Source organism: Arvicola amphibius, chromosome 4 (genome assembly GCF_903992535.2).
Source record: "Arvicola amphibius chromosome 4, mArvAmp1.2, whole genome shotgun sequence".
Lineage (NCBI taxonomy): Eukaryota > Metazoa > Chordata > Mammalia > Rodentia > Cricetidae > Arvicola > Arvicola amphibius.
This window is the reverse complement of record NC_052050.1, coordinates 106,124,205-106,142,205: the sequence shown is the minus strand read 5'-3', so window position 1 is coordinate 106,142,205 and position 18,001 is coordinate 106,124,205. Positions and strand designations below refer to the sequence as shown.

The 18,001-nt window shown below is 48.9% G+C and overlaps 1 protein-coding gene across 6 annotated transcripts; it reads left to right on the top strand.

Moving 5' to 3' along the window:
* The first annotated feature begins 122 nt into the window (after positions 1–122).
* C4H19orf44 (chromosome 4 C19orf44 homolog) lies at positions 123–17,851 on the top strand. 6 transcript variants are annotated; one of them, XM_038325802.1, is made up of 10 exons: positions 123–242; positions 1,470–1,573; positions 2,309–3,053; positions 5,423–5,699; positions 7,364–7,437; positions 10,915–11,389; positions 13,080–13,175; positions 14,335–14,501; positions 17,312–17,398; positions 17,508–17,851. In XM_038325802.1, exons 3-9 carry the CDS (start codon positions 2,310–2,312, stop codon positions 17,396–17,398), a joined length of 1,920 nt encoding a protein of 639 aa, XP_038181730.1. In that variant the 5' UTR covers positions 123–242; positions 1,470–1,573; position 2,309; the 3' UTR covers positions 17,508–17,851. The 6 variants fall into 6 exon arrangements, with proteins under 6 accessions (XP_038181730.1, XP_038181729.1, XP_038181725.1 ...); XM_038325801.1 differs by lacking the exon at positions 1,470–1,573 and having other exon boundaries at positions 138–242; XM_038325797.1 differs by lacking the exon at positions 1,470–1,573 and having other exon boundaries at positions 160–253; positions 5,426–5,699.
* The last annotated feature ends 150 nt before the right edge of the window (positions 17,852–18,001 follow it).

The following is an 18,001-nucleotide window of genomic DNA, read 5'->3' as shown; positions in this document are numbered from 1 at the left end:
GATTGTGACCTGAGGGTCCCTGAGAGTACACATTGGAACTACCACTCCCGTGACGCCTCGCGATTATGACCTGAGGCGCTCATTGGTGGGTGGAGCGCGGTGTCCGACGGGAGATGTAGTCTCCCGTGGCCCTGGGGCAGTCTCCTGGGGCAACGGCACCCCGGGACCTGTGCTTTGCGGCAAGAGCCAGGCTCTGTCGTAGCGGCCAGGCAATGCGAGAAGAGGCCGACGCAGCTCCTCAGGTGACTTCACAGTGAGCGTCTGGGTTCGCGGGGGAGTTCGGGAAAGGGGCGCCATCCCCGCACCTCAGTTTCCCCAGTTGGAGCGTGCCAGAGCGTGATCCCGTAAGGCTTGCTCCCAAAGACGAGGAAACTGAGTGACGACAGTGTGTGTGTACTGCTTAGTTCCTTTATCTTGTGTGTTATGTTAGTCCGCATCTCTGGTAGCCCAGGCTGGCCTAGAGCTCCCTGTGTAGTCGAGGCTGCCCTTCAACTCCTGATCTTCCCTCGTGCAGCACTTTCGAAGTACTGAGATTGCGGACATGCACCCCCGCGCTCGTGAATATATAAAACTTTTAAAAAAGTATATACAATGAAAGTTTTTACATTTATTTGTTTGGTCAGAGGAAAATTGCAGGAATCAGTTCTCTTCTTCCATCATGTGGGTTCTCGGAATAAACTCAGGTCGTTGTGGGCAAGGGTTGAGCCAGGACTCTTCCCCTCCGTTTTACAAGTTAATAATACCCTATCCACTGTATTCCCTACTCCCGCGGTTTGCGCACTAGTTCACGGGCATCGGAGTTATTTCCCAGTTTTGTATTTTGTGAATGACCTATGAATATGTTCATACATTTCCATTTCACTTGGGCTCCTTTGGAATAACTTACTCCAGATTTTATTGCCCTGTATCTTTTTCTTTCTTTCCTCTTTGTGTGTGGAGACAACTGTGTTCATTCTCTATCAGGCAGTGTGATTTCTACCACGTGGGATCTTTGGCACACAGGAAGGTAACATAAGGGAGTCTTATAAGTAGCCGCATTGGGCCAGTGAGACCTCCACAGTGCAAACACACACGCTAAATAAATAAAATGAGCCGGGCGGTGGTGGCGCACGCCTTTAATCCCAGCACTTGGGAGTCAGAGGCAGGCGGATCTCTGTGAGTTTGAAGCCAGCCTGGTCTGTAAGAGCTAGTTCCAGGACAGGCTCCAAAGCTACAGAGAAACCCTGTCTCGAAAAAACCAAAAAAAAAAAAAAAAAAAAAAGATAATTTTTAAAAAGACGAGCTGGAGAGATGCACTGATTGCTCTTGCCGAGGACCTGGGTTCAATTCCTGCACCCACATGGTAGCTCACAATGTGTAACTCTAGCTCCAGGGGATCTGACTTCTCTTCTAACCTCCAAGGACTCCTGCATGATTAAGGCGCACAAACACATCCACATATTTTTTTATTTTTGTCTTTTTTGAGACAGGGTTTCCTTACATAGCTATGACTGGCTGGCTGGACCTTTGCTGGCTGCCAAAGAGGGAAAGGTAGTAGATTTCTGAAGAAGAAGAAAGAGCCACCTGAAGCTAGGTAGGTCCCCAGGGCCAGCACTGGAGAAAGGTAAGTGAGTTCCATTGCCCAGGCTGGCCTCAAACCCATAGAGGTTCACCTGCCTTTGCCTCCTGAATGTTGACATTAAGGGTGTGTAGCATCACAGCTGACTAAAAGACTTTTAGCCAGATAGTGGTGGCACACATCTTTAATCCCAACACTCAGGAGGCTGGTATAGAAGGCCCTTCTGTCTATGTGTTACTTTCATTGGTTAATAAAGAAACTGCCTTGGCCTTTTGATAGGCCAGCCCTTAGGTGGGTGGAGTAGACAGAACAGAATTCTGGAAGGAAGAAAGCAGAGTCAGGCAGATGCCATGAAGCTCTGGCCCGAGATGGACATAGGTTAGAATCTTCCCTGTAAGCTACAACCCCATGGTAATACACAGATTATTAGATATGGGTTAAAGCAAGATATGAGAGTTAGCCAAGAAGAGGCTATATATAATGGGCTAGGTAGTGTTTAAATGAATACAGTTTCCATGTAATTATTTTGGGTTAAGCTAGCCGGGCGGGACGGAACAAGGGGCCCTCTCCTCATTACTATAGGAGGCAGAAACAGGTGGATCTCTGAGTTCAAGGCCAGCCTGACCTACAGAGTGAGTTCCACGACAGTGAAGGCTACACAGAGAAACCCTGTTTTGAAAAAGCAGAATGAAACAAAAATAAATGAATACTTTAAAATTAAACTAAAAACACAATCTTGGTTTTTCCTAGAATGGCTTCCACAAGAAGGCCCATTGGCCCTCGCCATGGTGTATTTGACTTCAGTGATATGTCCTTAGAGGACTCAAGGATGAAAGAGATAAGAAACATTCAAGCCCGAAGTCTCGGCCAAATGACACTGGGGCAGAACAGAATCCTAAAGAGAAACCAAACGATGGATGAAAAATATCTGATGCCCAAAGAGGAGACTATGCCAGGGAGGGGGCCAAGGTTGGGCTTGAGGCCCCCCACTATCTCCTCCAAGACCAGAGCCAACGAGGCCCTCAGGAAGCTGGCCCAGATTGAAACCAAGATCCGGAGTCGGAAGCAGGCACCCACGGCTTTGTCTGACACGGAGTCTGATTCGAAGACCAGCGAGCGGCAAAGTCAGAAGGGGACAGATGCAGCGTCTGATGTTCCTTCTCAGTATCCACACAGAACTTTCCAGAAACAAGCCTGTAAAAGCCCCATGGCAAAGAGCGATGAGCAAAGAGAGCAAGGTAGCAGGTTTTTGAAGAGGAGAGAGCCACCCACTGAAGCTAGGTCCCCGGAGCCCATAGTGGAGAAAGGGAAGAGCGTCCCACCACCTAGACAGAAAGAACCTACTGGAAAATGTGATGCTCCCGACAGTGATGAAGAGGAAATGAAAATGTTGCTCAGAAGCTTGACGGAGTCTTCTAGAGAGAAAGAAACAAATATGAACCGGGTGCTCACTAGCACCAAAGTCAGCAGGAGCGATCCTGGAAAGTTGACTTTGGTGAGGTTTTCTTTTGTTGGTTTCAATGTTTTAGAATTTTTGTGATTCTGGGGATGGAACCCAGGGTTTTGAGTATCCCAAGCAGATGGTCAGCTAGTGAGCTACACCTCAGAGACACCCCCCTTTTGTGCATATATGTGCGTCTGTATGTGTGACACCCCATGTGTGCACAGGTGCCTACAGAGGCAGGAATTAGAGAGGGTTGTGAGGCGCCTGATGCGGGTGCTGAGAACCAAACTCAGGTCCCCTTAGAGAGCAGCAAGTGCCTTGTCCTAGTTAGCTTTGTCAACTTGACACAACCAGAAGCCACCCGGGAAGAGAGAATTCCAGTCGAATGCTTGCCCACATCAGATGGGCCCACCACTGTGTTCTGAAGAATTGTTTGTTGATGTTTATTGATTGTTTATTGATGTGGAGGGCTCAGCCCACTGTGATCTTATGCTTGGGTGGTCTTGGGTTGTGTGAGAAAGCTGTACTAGCCCGTGGGAGCAAGCTGTGGTGTGGCACCATCGCCAGGGAGATGAGACCAGACATCCCAGCCCAGACGGAGCCAGTGACAAATGAAAGCAAAATCAGCACCTAATCCAGCTTGGAGAATGAAAGACAGCTGATGACCATAGCCCAGGGTGAGCAATACCAAAGCCATGGCTCTCAATTTCTTGATTTCTCCAAGCCTGATTCTTCTGGGCCCGGATTCTATTTAAGTTCAAAGTGACAGTTTTGGGTGACCCCTGTGGAGGGGCCTTAAGTCCAGTCAGGAAGCTGATTGATGCTGCTGACCCAGCAGCTGACAGGCCTTGCCCTAGTGCTGTCGTCATCAGCATTCAGGACCTTGGGTCCTGCTTCCCCTGCACCCTGAGTGCTACCTTTTGACACTACAGGAGTGAGCCTACATGGAGGGGAGAGTTTCTTGTCCTTTGTTTTGTTTTTTTGTTTGTTTGGTTGGTTTTTTTGAGACAGGGTTTCTCTGTAGCTTTGGAGCCTGTCCTGGAACTCACTTCTGTAGACCAGGCTGGCCTCGAACTCACAAAGATCCGCCTGCCTCTGCCTCCTGAGTGCTGGGATTAAAGGCATGTGCCACCACTGCCCGGCTTGTTTTGTTTTGTTTTGTTTTGTTTTTTTATTGAGACAGGGTCTCTATGTACCCTGGGATGTCCTGAAATTAGCAATGTAGACCAGGCTGGCCTCAAACTCACAGAGAGCTGCCTGCCTCTGCTTTCTGAGCACTGAGATTACAGGTGTGCATCTGGGCAGCATACTTTTGACTCAGTCCTATCCCCCTTGTTCACTCTGGGCTGTCACACGATGTTTTCTTAGTCACCTCGTGGGTATCAGACATAACCGTGCTGAAGCACTTTGGAAGTCCCTGCATCTGCTCTGAGAAAGTGTCAGGTGACGGAAGATGCTTGTCACTCAAAGAGACACTGGAGCAGCTCAGCTTGGGAAGGTTCTAGGCCCTGCTTTGATACCTGCTGCCTTCTCCACGGCTCTTTCATCTGTTCTGCTCACCCTCACTGAGCTGGGTGGGACCAACAGGGTGCAGTTGCCCCCTCCTTGACTGTACCTGCATCAGCTAGCTAGGCTGGGTGCAGAATCCGCACCCAGGAAAGAAACTCGGAACCCGAGACCCTCCTTTCTCAGCCACACCCAGCCCCGTGATCATCCAGATGTGTACTTGTATGACACATGTGTGCAGGTGTGTGGAATTCAGAGGTCAATCTTGGCTGTCCCTACAAGATCTCATTGACCTGAGGCTCACTGCTGAGCCCAGACTGGCTGGCCAGTGGTCCCAGGGACCCACTGGTGTCAGCCTCACCAGAGGTGGAATGAAAAGTGTCCACACCCACATTTCAGGGTCAGACTCGCGTCTTTGTGCTCACGTGGCTGGTACTTTACTTGTCATTGTTCCTTAGAGTAGGGATTTTTTGTTTGTTTGTTTTTCGAGACAGGGTTTCTCTGCATAACATTCCTAACTCCTGGAACTTGCTTTGTAGACCAGGCTGGCCTCAGACTCACTCCACCTGCCTCTACCTCCCGTAGTGCTGAGGTTAAAGGTGAGCACCACCATCGCCTGGCTATATATATATTTTTTAACATTTATTTATTTGCAAGTAAGTGTGTGTGTATGCATGTACACCCACTTTAGTGTGTACACATGTGTACATGGAACTAAGAGGACAACTTGCCAAGGTCAGTTCACTTCCCTCCACCACTTGGGTCCCAATGAACTCAAACCCTGAGACTCTGCAGCAAGCGCCTTTGCTCCCTGAGCCATCTTGCTGGTCATCCACCCACTAGTGGTTCCATGGGATGGTAAGAATATATGTTGTTTGTGTTGGTAACTTTAGCCCTTTCTTTTTTTACAAAAGCAGGACCCACCTCCAGCTCAGCCAGAAGTCTTGTCTCTGCTCTCTGTGGACCCTTCCAGCTCAAAGCCTTCTCATCCCTCACCTCAGCAAGACGCCCCCTGGACTCTCAATGCGGGGGACACAGCCTCCCTCACATCCTCACCTTCCATCACAAATGACCTTTCAAAGTCAGCATCTTCAAAGATGGGGTGCATCAAGCTGGCTTCCTCCCCCAGCAGGAGTGAGGTGGAGTTTTCAGAGGAGTCAGTCTCAGAAGCTGCTGATGACAGTCTCCATGGTAACCCATCCCCCTGCTGTCCCAGGGCATTGCGGTGGGCAGAGGGTAAATGGGTGGCAATCCTGTCACACTGGCAGCAGGCCTGGGTGAACTGCCAGTCGGTTGACAAACTTTCTCTTAATGCCACTAGAGCAGCATTGGAGATCGAGGCCGGCACGACACACAGTCCCCGTGTCATTGAGATAATAGCTAATAGAAAATTGGTGACTCCTATGTCTGCCCCATATCTCTACCGCTGAGTGTTGAGAAGGCAGGCTTGTGCGCCAGGCCTAGGCCTGAGGCTGTTCTTCTCTCATAGCCTACCCTTGGTCAGAGAAAGGGAAACCCTCAAAAGCTGTGGGTGGCACTGGAGCGATGGCCCAGTAGCTAAGAGCTCTGGCTGCTCTTGCAGAGGACCCAGGCTCAGTTCCCAGCACCCACATGGTAGCTCAAAACTGCTTATAACTCCAGTTTTAGGGGATCTGATGCCCTCTGCTGGATTCTGCAGGCATTAAACACACAAACGTGAAGACAAAAACTCATAAATACATCTAAAAAAGAAATGAAAAGTTGTGGTTGTTGTTGGTGATAGTGGTGCCCATCTGTCGTCCTAGCACAGAAGAGGGCGGGAGGGAGAGCAGGAGGACCAGGGCTTCATGGTCACCCTCAGGTGCCCACCTGGGTTATATGCAATCCTGTCTCAAGAACAGTCCACACCCTGGGCTATTTATTTAATGGGTTCATTTAGCAGTGCTGGGCTTTGAACTCAGGGCCTCCTGCATGCTAGGCAAGTGCTGTACCTTGGAACTACATCCCAGACTAGGTAATTCAAAGAACAGAAGTTGACCTGGCAGTGGGTTCTAGACTTCTGCAGACTGCGTGGCAGGGGTGTCTTGCTGCTTTGTCACATTGTCAGTGGGTGGGATGAAGAAGGGCAGGAGTTGGTTCTGTTGAGGAACCTCGAGGGACAGAACTGATTTTCTTTTTTTTTTGAAACAGGGTTTCTCAGTGTAGCTTTGAAGCCTGTCCTGTATACAGACCAGGCTGGCCTCGAACTCAGAGATCTGCCTGCCTCTGCCTCCTGAGTGCTGGGATTAGTGTGCACCACCACTCAGCCAGAACTGACATTTTAGTAATTGGCTATATTCTTCACACCACTGTACTAACTTTGTAGTTTTGTTCTTTGACAATCATATACATGTGTGCAATGCATTCTGGGACTGTCTCCCCAACCCAGCAATTCCTCTCTCAGATTCATGATTTTTTGTTGTTACTTTTGTTCTTTTTGAGACAAGGTTTCTCAACGTAGCATGGCTGTCCTAGAACTCACTATGTAAACCAGGCTGGCCTCAGACTCACAGAAATCCACCTGCCTCAGTTTCCTGAATACCTAGGATTGAAGGCCTGCACCATCTTGCCTGCCTTCTTTTTCTTTCTTTAAAAGATTTCCTTATTTATGCATTTTCTGTGTGGGTGCACGGTCTGCATGCACACCAGATCCCATCACAGACGGTTGTGAGCTGCCATGGGGCCTGTGAGGCAGTAAGGACAACTTGCAGTTGGTCTCTCTCCTGCTCTGCGGGTCCCAGGGACTGAGCTCTGGCTGTCAGGCTTGGCTGCTTTATCCGCTTGAGCCAGCTCACCATCTCACTTATTTTTAAATTACACTTATTTTTAAATTACAGATTTTAGAATTAATATTTTGTCCATTGAGGATCTGGTTCTGGCTGATGGAGAGAAATCAGATGTAGAACAGAAAGTAAGTATGATGGGTCATTTTACTGAACTGATTTATCGTGTATGTATGTATGTATGTATGTATGTATGTATGTATTTGTAAGACAGGCTCTCAGTCTATAGTCCTGACCAGTCCAGAGTTCTTTCTATCACCTGGACTGACTACAAACTCAGAGCGATCCTCTCCCCTCTGTCTCCCCAGTGCTGGGATTAAAGGTGTGTGCCATGCATTTCCCTGTTTTGTGTGTATGCACACTGTGCACCACAGCCCACACACGGCACAGAGGATTAAGTGGGCCTCTCCTTTCTCCCTGTGAGTCACGGGAACACAACACAGACTGCTGAGTGCGTGTCTCACCAGAGCTGTCACAACAGCCCTTATTTACTTCTTTTGCAGTTTGGGGAATAGAACCAGGCTGTGGCCTGTGCTGGGCAGGTGATCTGCCTCTGAGCCACAGCGGTGCTCTATGAGTCATTTAGAGCAGAGCAAGTTTGCAGCTGGAATGTTCTGTTTAGGCCGCGGGGCTCAGCCATAGCAGTCCTGTCCCTTTGGTGACGTTGGCAACATTTAGAGACCTGTTGGTTGAATTTGGGGCATCAGCATCTGTATGGGTAGAGGCCAGGGAAACTGCTCAGTGTTCTGCAGCTGTCACCAAAGAATGTTCTGACTCACGTGCCACAAGTTCCACCGTTTAGCCAGAGGGTGGTGGAGGTGCACATCTTTATTCCCAGCACTCTGGAGGCAGAGGCTGATGGATCTCTTGAGTTTGAGGCCACTGGTCTACATGGCGAGGTCCAGGACAAACTAGGGCTACACAGAGAAAGCCTGTCTTGAAAAACAACAACAAAAAAGAAAAGACAGAGACAGAGAGAAAAGAGACACTAAGTCCAAAAGGAACCCAATGGGCTGGGAAGATGCTTAGCGGGTAAAGGTGCTTCCTCCAAACCTGACAACCCGAGATCAATCCATAGTTCCTACTGACTCCTGACTTTGTCCTCGGACTGTCACATATGCTTACATGTGCACACACGCTAAAAAATATGCATGCTTTCAAATGTGCACACACAGAATAATACACGTGCACTCACACTTATATGTATGCACTATATTACACACATGAGCTCACATTTGCATACTCTAAATACCATGTGCACTTGCATATGCGCACACGCGCACACACACTAACACAAGTGCGCTCATTTGCACGTACGCACACATCATCGTTTCGTTATTTATGCCAGCAGCCCATTTATGGCGGTTCTCCAGCTGTTCCTCTCCTGGGCAGTCCTAGATGCTTGTTATTGTCATACCCAAGGTCCCACAGTCTTCCTTTATGTTGTCTATCCAGCATTTTTTGGGCCTTCCTCTTCACCTTATCCCATGCACTTCTCCAAGCAGTGCTGTCTTCAGGTATCTGTCCTCATTCATTCTCATAACATGGCTGAAGTATCTCAACGCTGTTGCTGTATCCTATATTTTACTTCTTTCTGTAGCTGGAGATGTTTCTTAAGGTCATTGTTGCACAGCCTGTCTCTTCGTGTGACACCTAGACACGCCGTCTCAGACACACTCAGCCGCTGTTCTGAGGAGCGTTTCATTGTCCAGGTCTCAGAGTCGTAAAGAAGGCGGCTCAGGACACGTGTCTCAGAGTCGTAAAGAAGGCGGCTCAGGACACGTGTCTCATAGACTTGTAATCTTGTTGTTGTCATCACGTCTCTTGCTGGCCAAACCTTTCCCAGTGCCTGGAATGCAGCCCTTGCCATCCCTGTCCTCCTCTTGACATCTGAAATTGATCCCTCCTTTGGACTGAGGTTTCTGTCCAGATAGACAAAGCTCACTGTTTGCCTGAGGTTCGGATTCTTTATTACAATGTTAAAATCCTGTGCGCCCTTCCCATGGGTCTCAGTCTCCTCAGTGTTTACTTCACACCAAGGTTTTCACTATGTACCATGGCCTGAAGTTCAGTTTAACTTTCATCAAGTAGTGCTGTATCGTCAGCGAAATGCTGGGCTGCTCAGATTACAGGGGCATTCATTTATTGTGCCATAGCCCAAGATCTTCTCCTCCATTATTCTGCAGAGGATCAAGGGCAGAGGCCCAGTGCGGATTCAGAGCTCACAGGAGCACAGTTGATCAGATCTTCACTTTGAGGCAACTGGCAGAAGAATACGAAGAATCTGGAAAATACTTTCATGTCTGTTACATTGACTTCGGAGAGGCGTTTGATAGCATTTGCAGGAAGGGACTTTGGGAAACAGTGAGGTTCTCCAGGTACCCAGAGAAAATCACAGTCTGTGGAGAACTGTGTGATGAGTTTAAGACAGTCGTGGAGTGCTGCAGGGGTGTGTCCTCCCACCCCTGCTCTTCAATATAGTCCTGGAATTCATGATAGCAGGAGGATGAGGAGATAGGCGCGCAGATAGGTGGTGTGCGAATGCACACACATACACACACTAAATGTAATAATAATGTTTGTAAACAAAGTGATCAAGCCAGGTCTGGTGGACACTCCTTTAGTCCCAGAACTCAGGAGGCAGAGGCAGGAGGATCTCTGTGAGTTTGAGGCCAGACTGGTCTACACAGTGACTTCCACAATAGCTAGCGCTAGCTACATAGACCCTTTTTCAAAAAACAAGAAGCGATCAGAACCACTACCCCCCCCTGCCCCCCCTCCAAACAGGGTCTCACTATGTAACCCTTTCTGTCTTGGAACTCACTGTGCAGACCAGGCTGACCTCAAACTCACAGAGATCCACCTGCCTCTGCCTCCTGAGTGCTGGGATTAAAGGTGTGCACCACCACCACCTGGCTTTTAATGAGTATTTTTATTTTTTTAATTATGTGTTTCTGGAGGCAAATGTGTACGTGCGTGCGTATGTGTGTGCGTGTGTGTGTCGTGTGTGTGCGTATGTGTGTGTGTGTGCATGTGTGTACGCTGTGGGGGTCTGCTCTTCACCCTCATGTTGTCTTGGGAATATCATTCAGGTTGTTGTGCTGCCTCTTCCTGCTGAGCCATCTTTCCAGTACCCAGAAAAAATACTTTTAATTCTTTTCTTTGGGGATATAGGGGGCAGAGTCTCACTCTGTAGCCAGGCATGACCTTAGATGGAGCAGTCCTCCTGCTCATGTGTTTCAAGGGATGAAATTACAAGTGTGATACACCACAGCTGTCTTTATTTTTACTTTTGGTTTTCTGAGACAGGTTCTCATGTAGCCCAGGCTGGCCTCAAACTCACTATGTAGCTAAGGCTGGTTTTGAACTCCTGATCCTTCTGCCTCTGCCTACAGGTGCTGGGATTAAAGGTGTGTATTGCTCTGCCTAGATTATTACTTGTGTTTCTGAGAGAGGGTCTTGCTGTGTAGCCCAGGCTAGCCTAGAATTCGCGATCCCCTCTTGAGTGCTGGGTCACAGATGTACGCCGCTGTGCCTGGATGAAGGGGCATTTTTAACCTTTCTAAAATTCCCTCCTCCACTTCTGCTGCCATTGCTCCTTTTAGGAGGAAGGTTCTGGAAGGGAAGGGATGTCAGGCAGAAGCTCTCCACCCTTGTCACCCGCTCGGCTGGAAGAGCAGAGGGCTACCCGGCACAAGAGCGCTGCATTTCAGGGCGCGGCCACTGTGGTTGCTGAGGAAGAGGGCCTTGCCACTGAAGTCTCGGAGCACCTGGGTGACAGTTCTGCCAGAGCTGTCCAGTCCCAGAGTGTGTCCAGCGTGCTGTCTGTGGAGACTCCCACTGCACTCGAGGCTAGCCTGGCTTACTCTGAGGATTTTGAGCAGTACTCTGGCCCCTTGACCTCAGAGGCGTCACTTGAGTGGACACTGGGCACTTCATCGCAGCTGTCATCCAGCGGGCAGACAGATCGTCTTCCCAGACCGTCCCCAAAGACAAAGTGGAGCCAAGGTGTGGCTGGAGTCACGAAGGAGACAGCCGTGCAGACTCTTGACCCTGCCTTTGCTGGTCAGTGGAGCATGGGTGAGCAAGGGGTCCATGTGACACTGCAGTGTCTTTGGGAGCAGGCAGAAAAGGACAGGTCCTCCAATCTAGGCTCTTGCCATTAACCAGCTTTGGGGGGATATTGGCACCCTGTTTCATCTTCTCAGGGTAAGGAGGCGGCAGCTAGTGTGTTTCTGGCCTCCCAGCTCTGATACTTAAATTTCAGAACCAAAGACTTAAGGCCAGTCCAGACCCTGGGATGATAGTTAAGTCTGTGGACATTTAGGGCACAGGTACTAGGGCAGAATGCTCCTGGTGCCTGCTATGGGGAAGGGACAGGATGATACCTACCCACCAACCTGTCTGCAACCCCTGCACCCAGGTCCTCACTAGGTGCAGTCCAGACTGCAATTTCCAAGGGCTGCCATCCACAGGTCACATGTTTGACGTTAGTAGCTAGTGTAGTAATAGTGTAGTAAGCTTTTTTTTTTTTCTTGAGACAGGGTTTCTCTGTAGCTTTGGAGCCTGTCCTTGAACTAGCTCTTGTAGACGAGGCTGGCCTCCATCCAACTCACAGAGATCCACCTGCCTCTGCCTCCCAAGTGCTGGGATTGAAGGCGTGTGCTAGTACCGCCTGGTGCCAGTGTATTCTTAAAGCATCTCTTCTTATCACACCCACTGGGACTTTCCAGATGTTTCTGTCCTTTCTAGCTCTGGTCTCAGGCTTCTTTCCTCACCAGCATTGCTCTGGACCTTTTCTCTAGTCAGCTGCAGGCAGGGGGGCTGCACTGTTCACACCTCCCCCTCTGCTGGGGAAGGCTGCAGTTCCCTTGATGGTTTTGACTTTGGGGATTCACTGTATATTTGCCTTGCTTGACCTTGTTGTCGCCGGAGGGGAGGGGCTCCAGATGTTCTTCAGTGGGGAAAGAGCATCGGTGCTCAATGGAGGCCATTGGAAGGTACTAAGCCCCCTCCTTGCTCCATGTATGCCTTTCAGGGTTGTTTGTGTTTTTGAGACGGGTCTCCTTTAATCTAGGCTGGCTTCAGGTTGGACAGTAGCTGAAGATGACCTTGAGCTTGGTCTCCTGCCTCAGTGTCCTGAGTGCTAGGTGACAGGCCTGTGCCACCACTCGTGGCACGGGGATGATGGTGATCATCAGGGGATGATGGACTTAGGGCTTTGTGGAAGGTGGATGAGCTTTCTGAGAACTGAGGCCCAGCCCAGCCTGTCTTTGGAGAAAATCTGAATTAGCTTTTAAAGTCCACAGTGCAGACAGAGAAGATGCTCAGTGGCCCGGTGCTGGCCTAGCAAACATGAGGATTAAGGCCTGGAACTCCAAAACCAATGTAAATGCCAGGTGGTTGTGGTGACCCACCTGTCATCCCAGCCCCAGAAGGCCCAGAATAAAGTGGACATGCACGGGGGATTCCTGATGGCAGCATCAGTCTGCACATGCACACACATGCGCACACAGGAAAAGTAGACGAAACAAAGGGATGAGGCAGATTTCTGACGCCCAGAAGCTCAAAGCAAACTTGGGTACCATGGTTTCCAGACCCGTTTCCAACCAACCAGTAAGCAGTCCAGAAGGAGACAGGATGGGCAACTGCAGCTTAGTTCATTGTCACTGTGCTAGAGTCACTGTGCCACACTCAGCAGCCTTAGTGCATTGTCACTGTGCTAGAGTCACTGTGCCACACTCAGCAGCCCATCTTTGTCTTGCGCCAGCTGGTGGCATGGCGGCCATTGGCCCCACCCTCGGAGGCACCTACGTGGACCCAGCACCCATCGCCAGCCACATTGTCAGCGCGGACGCTATAGAAGGTAACAGACAGCTGGGACCTTGCTCCTTCCCTACAGTGCCCAGCCATTCCTTGCAGCACAGGGCAGTACTCGCCAAAGGTGACTTTGTGGAGTCCCTGGGGGAGGGTGTTGCAGCAGCTAACGGGTGGCTAGAGCCTCTGTCTTTGGTGAAGGGACACCTAGGTTTAACCAAACCCAGGAGTCTAGGAGTCATGGGCTAGTGGTCAGCTATCAGAGAAGCTTTGAGTCTGTCCCAGCCCTGCCAGGCAGTCATTATTAGGTCATTTTTGCCTATCTCCAGTTTCATTCTCTTTTAAGGTCCCGACTTTTGCAATCCTAAGCCTGTAATCAAAGCTACTTAGGCAGCGGAGGCAGGGGAATCACTTGAATGCAGGAGTTTATAGGGAAGCCTCTCTCTTCTCCCACCCACCCCCTTCCTAGACAGGGTCTCATTGTGTAGCCCAGGCTGTTCTGGAACTCACTTCGTAGACCAGGCTGGCCTCAAACTTGCTGAGATCCTCCTACCTCTGCCTCTTGAGTGCTGGGATTAAGGATAAGTGCCACTAACACCCAGTGAAACCTCGTCTCTTAAAACAACAACAACAAAACCCCAAAAGCCCAACATTTTATGTCTTTGAGGGTGGACTGGGGGTAGGGGTGGGAGGCTTTCTGTGCATACATAGCCCAAGCTGGCTTGGAGCGCCAGATCTTAGCGCCTCATATGCCTCTGCTGGGATGACAGACATGTGACACCATGCCCAGCTAAAGATTTTTCTTGACCTTAAGTGGAGCTCATGTATGTTGTTGTGTGTGGTTAGTATAGAACAGAGACTCAGGGGCTGGAGAGATGGCTCAGAGGTTAAGAGCACTGGCTGTTCTTCCAGAGGTCCTGAGTTCAATTCCCAGCAACCACATGGTGGCTCACAGCCATCTATAATGAGATCTGGGGCCCTCTTCTGACATGCAAGCAAACATGGAAGGAATGTTGTATACATAATAATAAATAAATCTTTAAAAAAAAAAAAAAGAACAGAGACTCAGGAAGAGCTTCATGGCTGTGAGGGCATACTGGCCAGAAAACAGCAGGTCTGCAGGAATCTGGACTCTGAGGGGGAGGGGGTGTGGGCAGCACAGGTGCCACTGGAGAGCCACTGAGCGACATGGGCTGTGCTGGTTGCAGCCCTGACAGCCTACAGCCCTGCAATGCTGGTGCTGAATGACATGCTGAAGCAGCAGCTGAGCCTGACGCAGCAGTTCATCGAGGCCAGTCGCCATCTGCACGTGTCCCTCCTGCAGTCCCTGGATGGGGAAGCATTTCACTACCACACCCTGGAGGAAACCAGAGAGGTAACTGGTCATAGCCCGGGTGGGCCAGCAGTGGGACTGGGGTGCCTGTCCCCTCAGGCTGGACTCTACTCTGGACACCATGTTAGGGATGGGTACTGTGCCCTTCCAGACCAAACAGGCTGCAGCTGCTTGTTTCTTGGGCTAACTCTGGAGAGAAGCCTCCCCACTCTTTCCTTCCTTCTTTTTTTTAAATTTATTTTTTATTTTTTTCCATATTTATTGAGCTCTACATTTTTCTCTGCTCCCCTCCCTATCTCTTCCCTCCCCCCTGCAACCCTCCCCCAAGGTCCCCATGCTCCCAATTTACTCAGGAGATCTTGTCTTTTTATACTTTCTACTTCCCATGTACATTAGATCTATGTAAGTCTCTCTTAGTGTCCTCATTGTTTTGTAAGTTCTCTGGGATTGTGGTTTGTAGGCTGGCTTTCTTCGCTTTATGTTTAAAAACCACCTGTGAGTGAGTACATGTGATAATTGTTTTTCTGGGTCTGGGTTACCTCACTCAAAATAATGTTTTCTAGCTCCATCCATTTTCCTGCAAAATTCAAGCTATCATTTTTTTCTGCTGTGTAGTACTCCATTGTGTAAATGTACCACATTTTCCTTATCCATTCTTCAGTCGAGGGGCATTTAGGTTGTTTCCAGGTTCTGGCTATGACAAACAAAGCTGCTGTGAACATAGTTGAGCACATGTCCTTGTGGCACAATTGAACATCCTTTGGATATATACCTAAAAGTAGTAGCATTGGGTCTTGAGGAAGGTTGTTTCCTAATTTTTTGAGAAATCGCCACACTGACATCCAAAAGGGTTGTACCAGCTTACATTCCCACCAGCAATGCAGAAGCCTTCCTTTTCCCCACAACCTCTCCAGCATAAGTTGTCATCAGTGTTTTTGATCTTGGCCATTCTTTCAGGTGTAAGATGGAATCTCAGAGTTGTTTTGATTTGCATTTCTCTGATGACTAAGGATGTTGAACATTTCCTTAAGTGTCTTTCAGGCATTTTAGATTCCTCTGTTGAGAGTTCTCTGTTTAGGCTTGTACTCCATTTTTTTAATTTTAATTTTTTTATTTTCTTTATTAAAAATTTCCACCTCCTCCCCGCCTCCCAATTACCTCCCCCTCCCCCTTCCACTCCTCCTCCCTCTCCTGTCCGAAGAGCAATAAAGGTTCCCTGCCCTATGGGAAGTCCAAGTTCCTCCCCCCTCCATTTTTTTTAAAATTAATTCTTTGAACTTTTAATAACCAATCTCTTGAGTTCTTTGTATATTTTGGAGATCAGACAGAGGTCTGATGTGGGGTTAGTGAAGATCTTTTCCCATTCTGTAGGCTGTCGTTTTGTCTTGTTGACCGTGTCCTTTGCTTTACAGAAGCTTTTCAGTTTCAGGAGGTCCCATTTATTAATTGTTTCTCTCAATGTCTGTGCTGCTGGGGTTCTATTTAGGAAGTGGTTCCCTGTGCCCATGCTTTCAAGTGTACTTCCCACTTTCTCTTCTATAAGGTTCAGTGTGGCTGGCTTTTTGTTGAGGTCTTTGATCCATTTGGACTTGAGTTTTGTGCATGGTGATAGATATGGGTCTATTTTCATTCTTCTACATTGATATCCAATTATGCCAGCACCACTTGTTAAATATGCTTTTTTTCCATTTGATATTTTTTGCTTCCTTGTCAAAAATCAGGTGTTCAAAGATGTGTGGATTAATATCCAGGTCCTCTATTCGGTTCTATTGGTCCTCTTGTCTGTTCTTATGCCAATACTAGGCTGTTTTCAGTACTGTAGCTTTGTAGTAGAGTTTGAAGTCAGGGTTGTGATGCCTCCAGAAGTACAGGATTGTTTTGGCTCTCCTGGGTTTTTTGCTTTTACATACGAAGTTGGGTATTGTTCTTTCAAGGTCTATGAAGAATTTTGCTGGGATTTTGATTTTCCTTCCTTTTTTAATGGAGGGTTTCTCTTTGTAGCTCTGGATGTCCTGGAACTCACTCTGTAGACCAGGCTGGCCTTGAACTCGAGATCCACCTACCTCTGTCTTTTGAGTGTTGGGATTAAAGGTGTGTGTCACCACTCAGCTGATCCTCTTTTTACATGCATTTTGCTGCAAATGTTTATGTATACATGTGCCTTAGGATCTCAGAAGAGGACATTAAATCCCCTAGAGCTAGAATTACAGGCAGTTTTGAGTCACTGTGTGGGTGCTGGGAACCAAACCCAGGTCCTTTGCAAAAAGCAACCAGTGCTTTCAGCCGGAGCCATCTGCCCAGCTTTCATTTCTGGATTCAGGGTCTGTCTCTAGGCTGGCCTCAGGTAAATGGCAAGCCTTCTGCCTCATGCTCGCTCCAAAGTGCTGTGATGGCAGGCATACACCACCATATCCAGCTCCTTTCATTCAGAGGACAACTGACAGGAGTCTCCTTCCACGTGGGTCCTGGGGATTGAGGTCAGATTAACAGGCAGTACCTTTCCCCCACTTAGCTATCTTGTAGGCTCCACGTTATTTTTGATGGGTCTTGCTGTATAGCCCAGGCTTGACTTAGAACTTTACATTACCCCACCCCGGCCTCCCAAATACTAGGATTACAGGTGTATGCCACCACCACACCCAGCTCACAGTGAGATGTTTGATGTGACATCTCAGCCTCTTATCCTAAGACCGCTACTTCCCAGCCTGACCATGTCACCCAGAACCCAGCGTGGCTCGTCACTCTAGAACATCTTGAATGTAGCACCTTGGGGCAGTCCGTCTCCCAGGCTAAGGGCCCAGCAGTTTCCTGTGTGCCTGTAGCCATCTTATTTACTGTCCTGTGTCCTACAGTACATTAGGAGTCACAGGCCTGCACCCTTGACCATGGAGGCTGCCCTTCAGGAGGCAAAGGAGGAGCTTCACTTCAAGTCCCAGTAGGTGAGGCTTACCTGGGTACCTCTGTCCATCTCATTCACGTGGGGGCAGGCAAGGCTGGGGAATTTCCTGCTTAATCTCAGCTCAGTAACAACCATACATGGTTTCTAAGCCCCCACTTGCCCAGCTTGTGGCTCTGTGGGTACGTCATGAGGACAGCTGAGGACCTGCCACAGGCACTCAAAGCAGGATGGAGCCACGAGTCAATGCAACAGACTGCACATGCCAGGCGTCTGGATCATCCAAGAGGGAGGCAGCTGCCCCATGGGGAATATTCCACGCCAGGAGCTGAGACAGGTCTTCTGAGCACGGTGTCCAACACAGCTGGCATCCACCTCGGAGCAGCCTGCACCATGCCTGTGTGCACATCTCACCCACAGGTGGACAAACTGATCTTTTACAAAAGGTTTTATTTGAAGGCAAAACAGTAAAATCCACAATCAGTGGTTAACAGCACATGTGTCTGCTTGTTTGTCCCGAGTCAGACATGTCTGCACACGTCACAGCTATGGGAAATCTAAAACAAAAATCAAGTGTCTTATGTGGTGCTGAGAAGTTGTAAAGGGCTCTGCAGTTTATTGAAAAGAACATCTCAAAAGTCTGTAC

Bases quoted from the DNA above. Each gene is read 5' to 3' on its own strand.
- C4H19orf44 (XM_038325796.1), top strand. From the start codon at position 213: ATGCGAGAAGAGGCCGACGCAGCTCCTCAGGTGACTTCACA. The intron at 254-2,308 runs GTGAGCGTCTGG...GGTTTTTCCTAG, and splicing joins GCTCCTCAGGTGACTTCACA to AATGGCTTCCACAAGAAGGC. The intron at 3,054-5,422 runs GTGAGGTTTTCT...TTTTTACAAAAG, and splicing joins ATCCTGGAAAGTTGACTTTG to CAGGACCCACCTCCAGCTCA.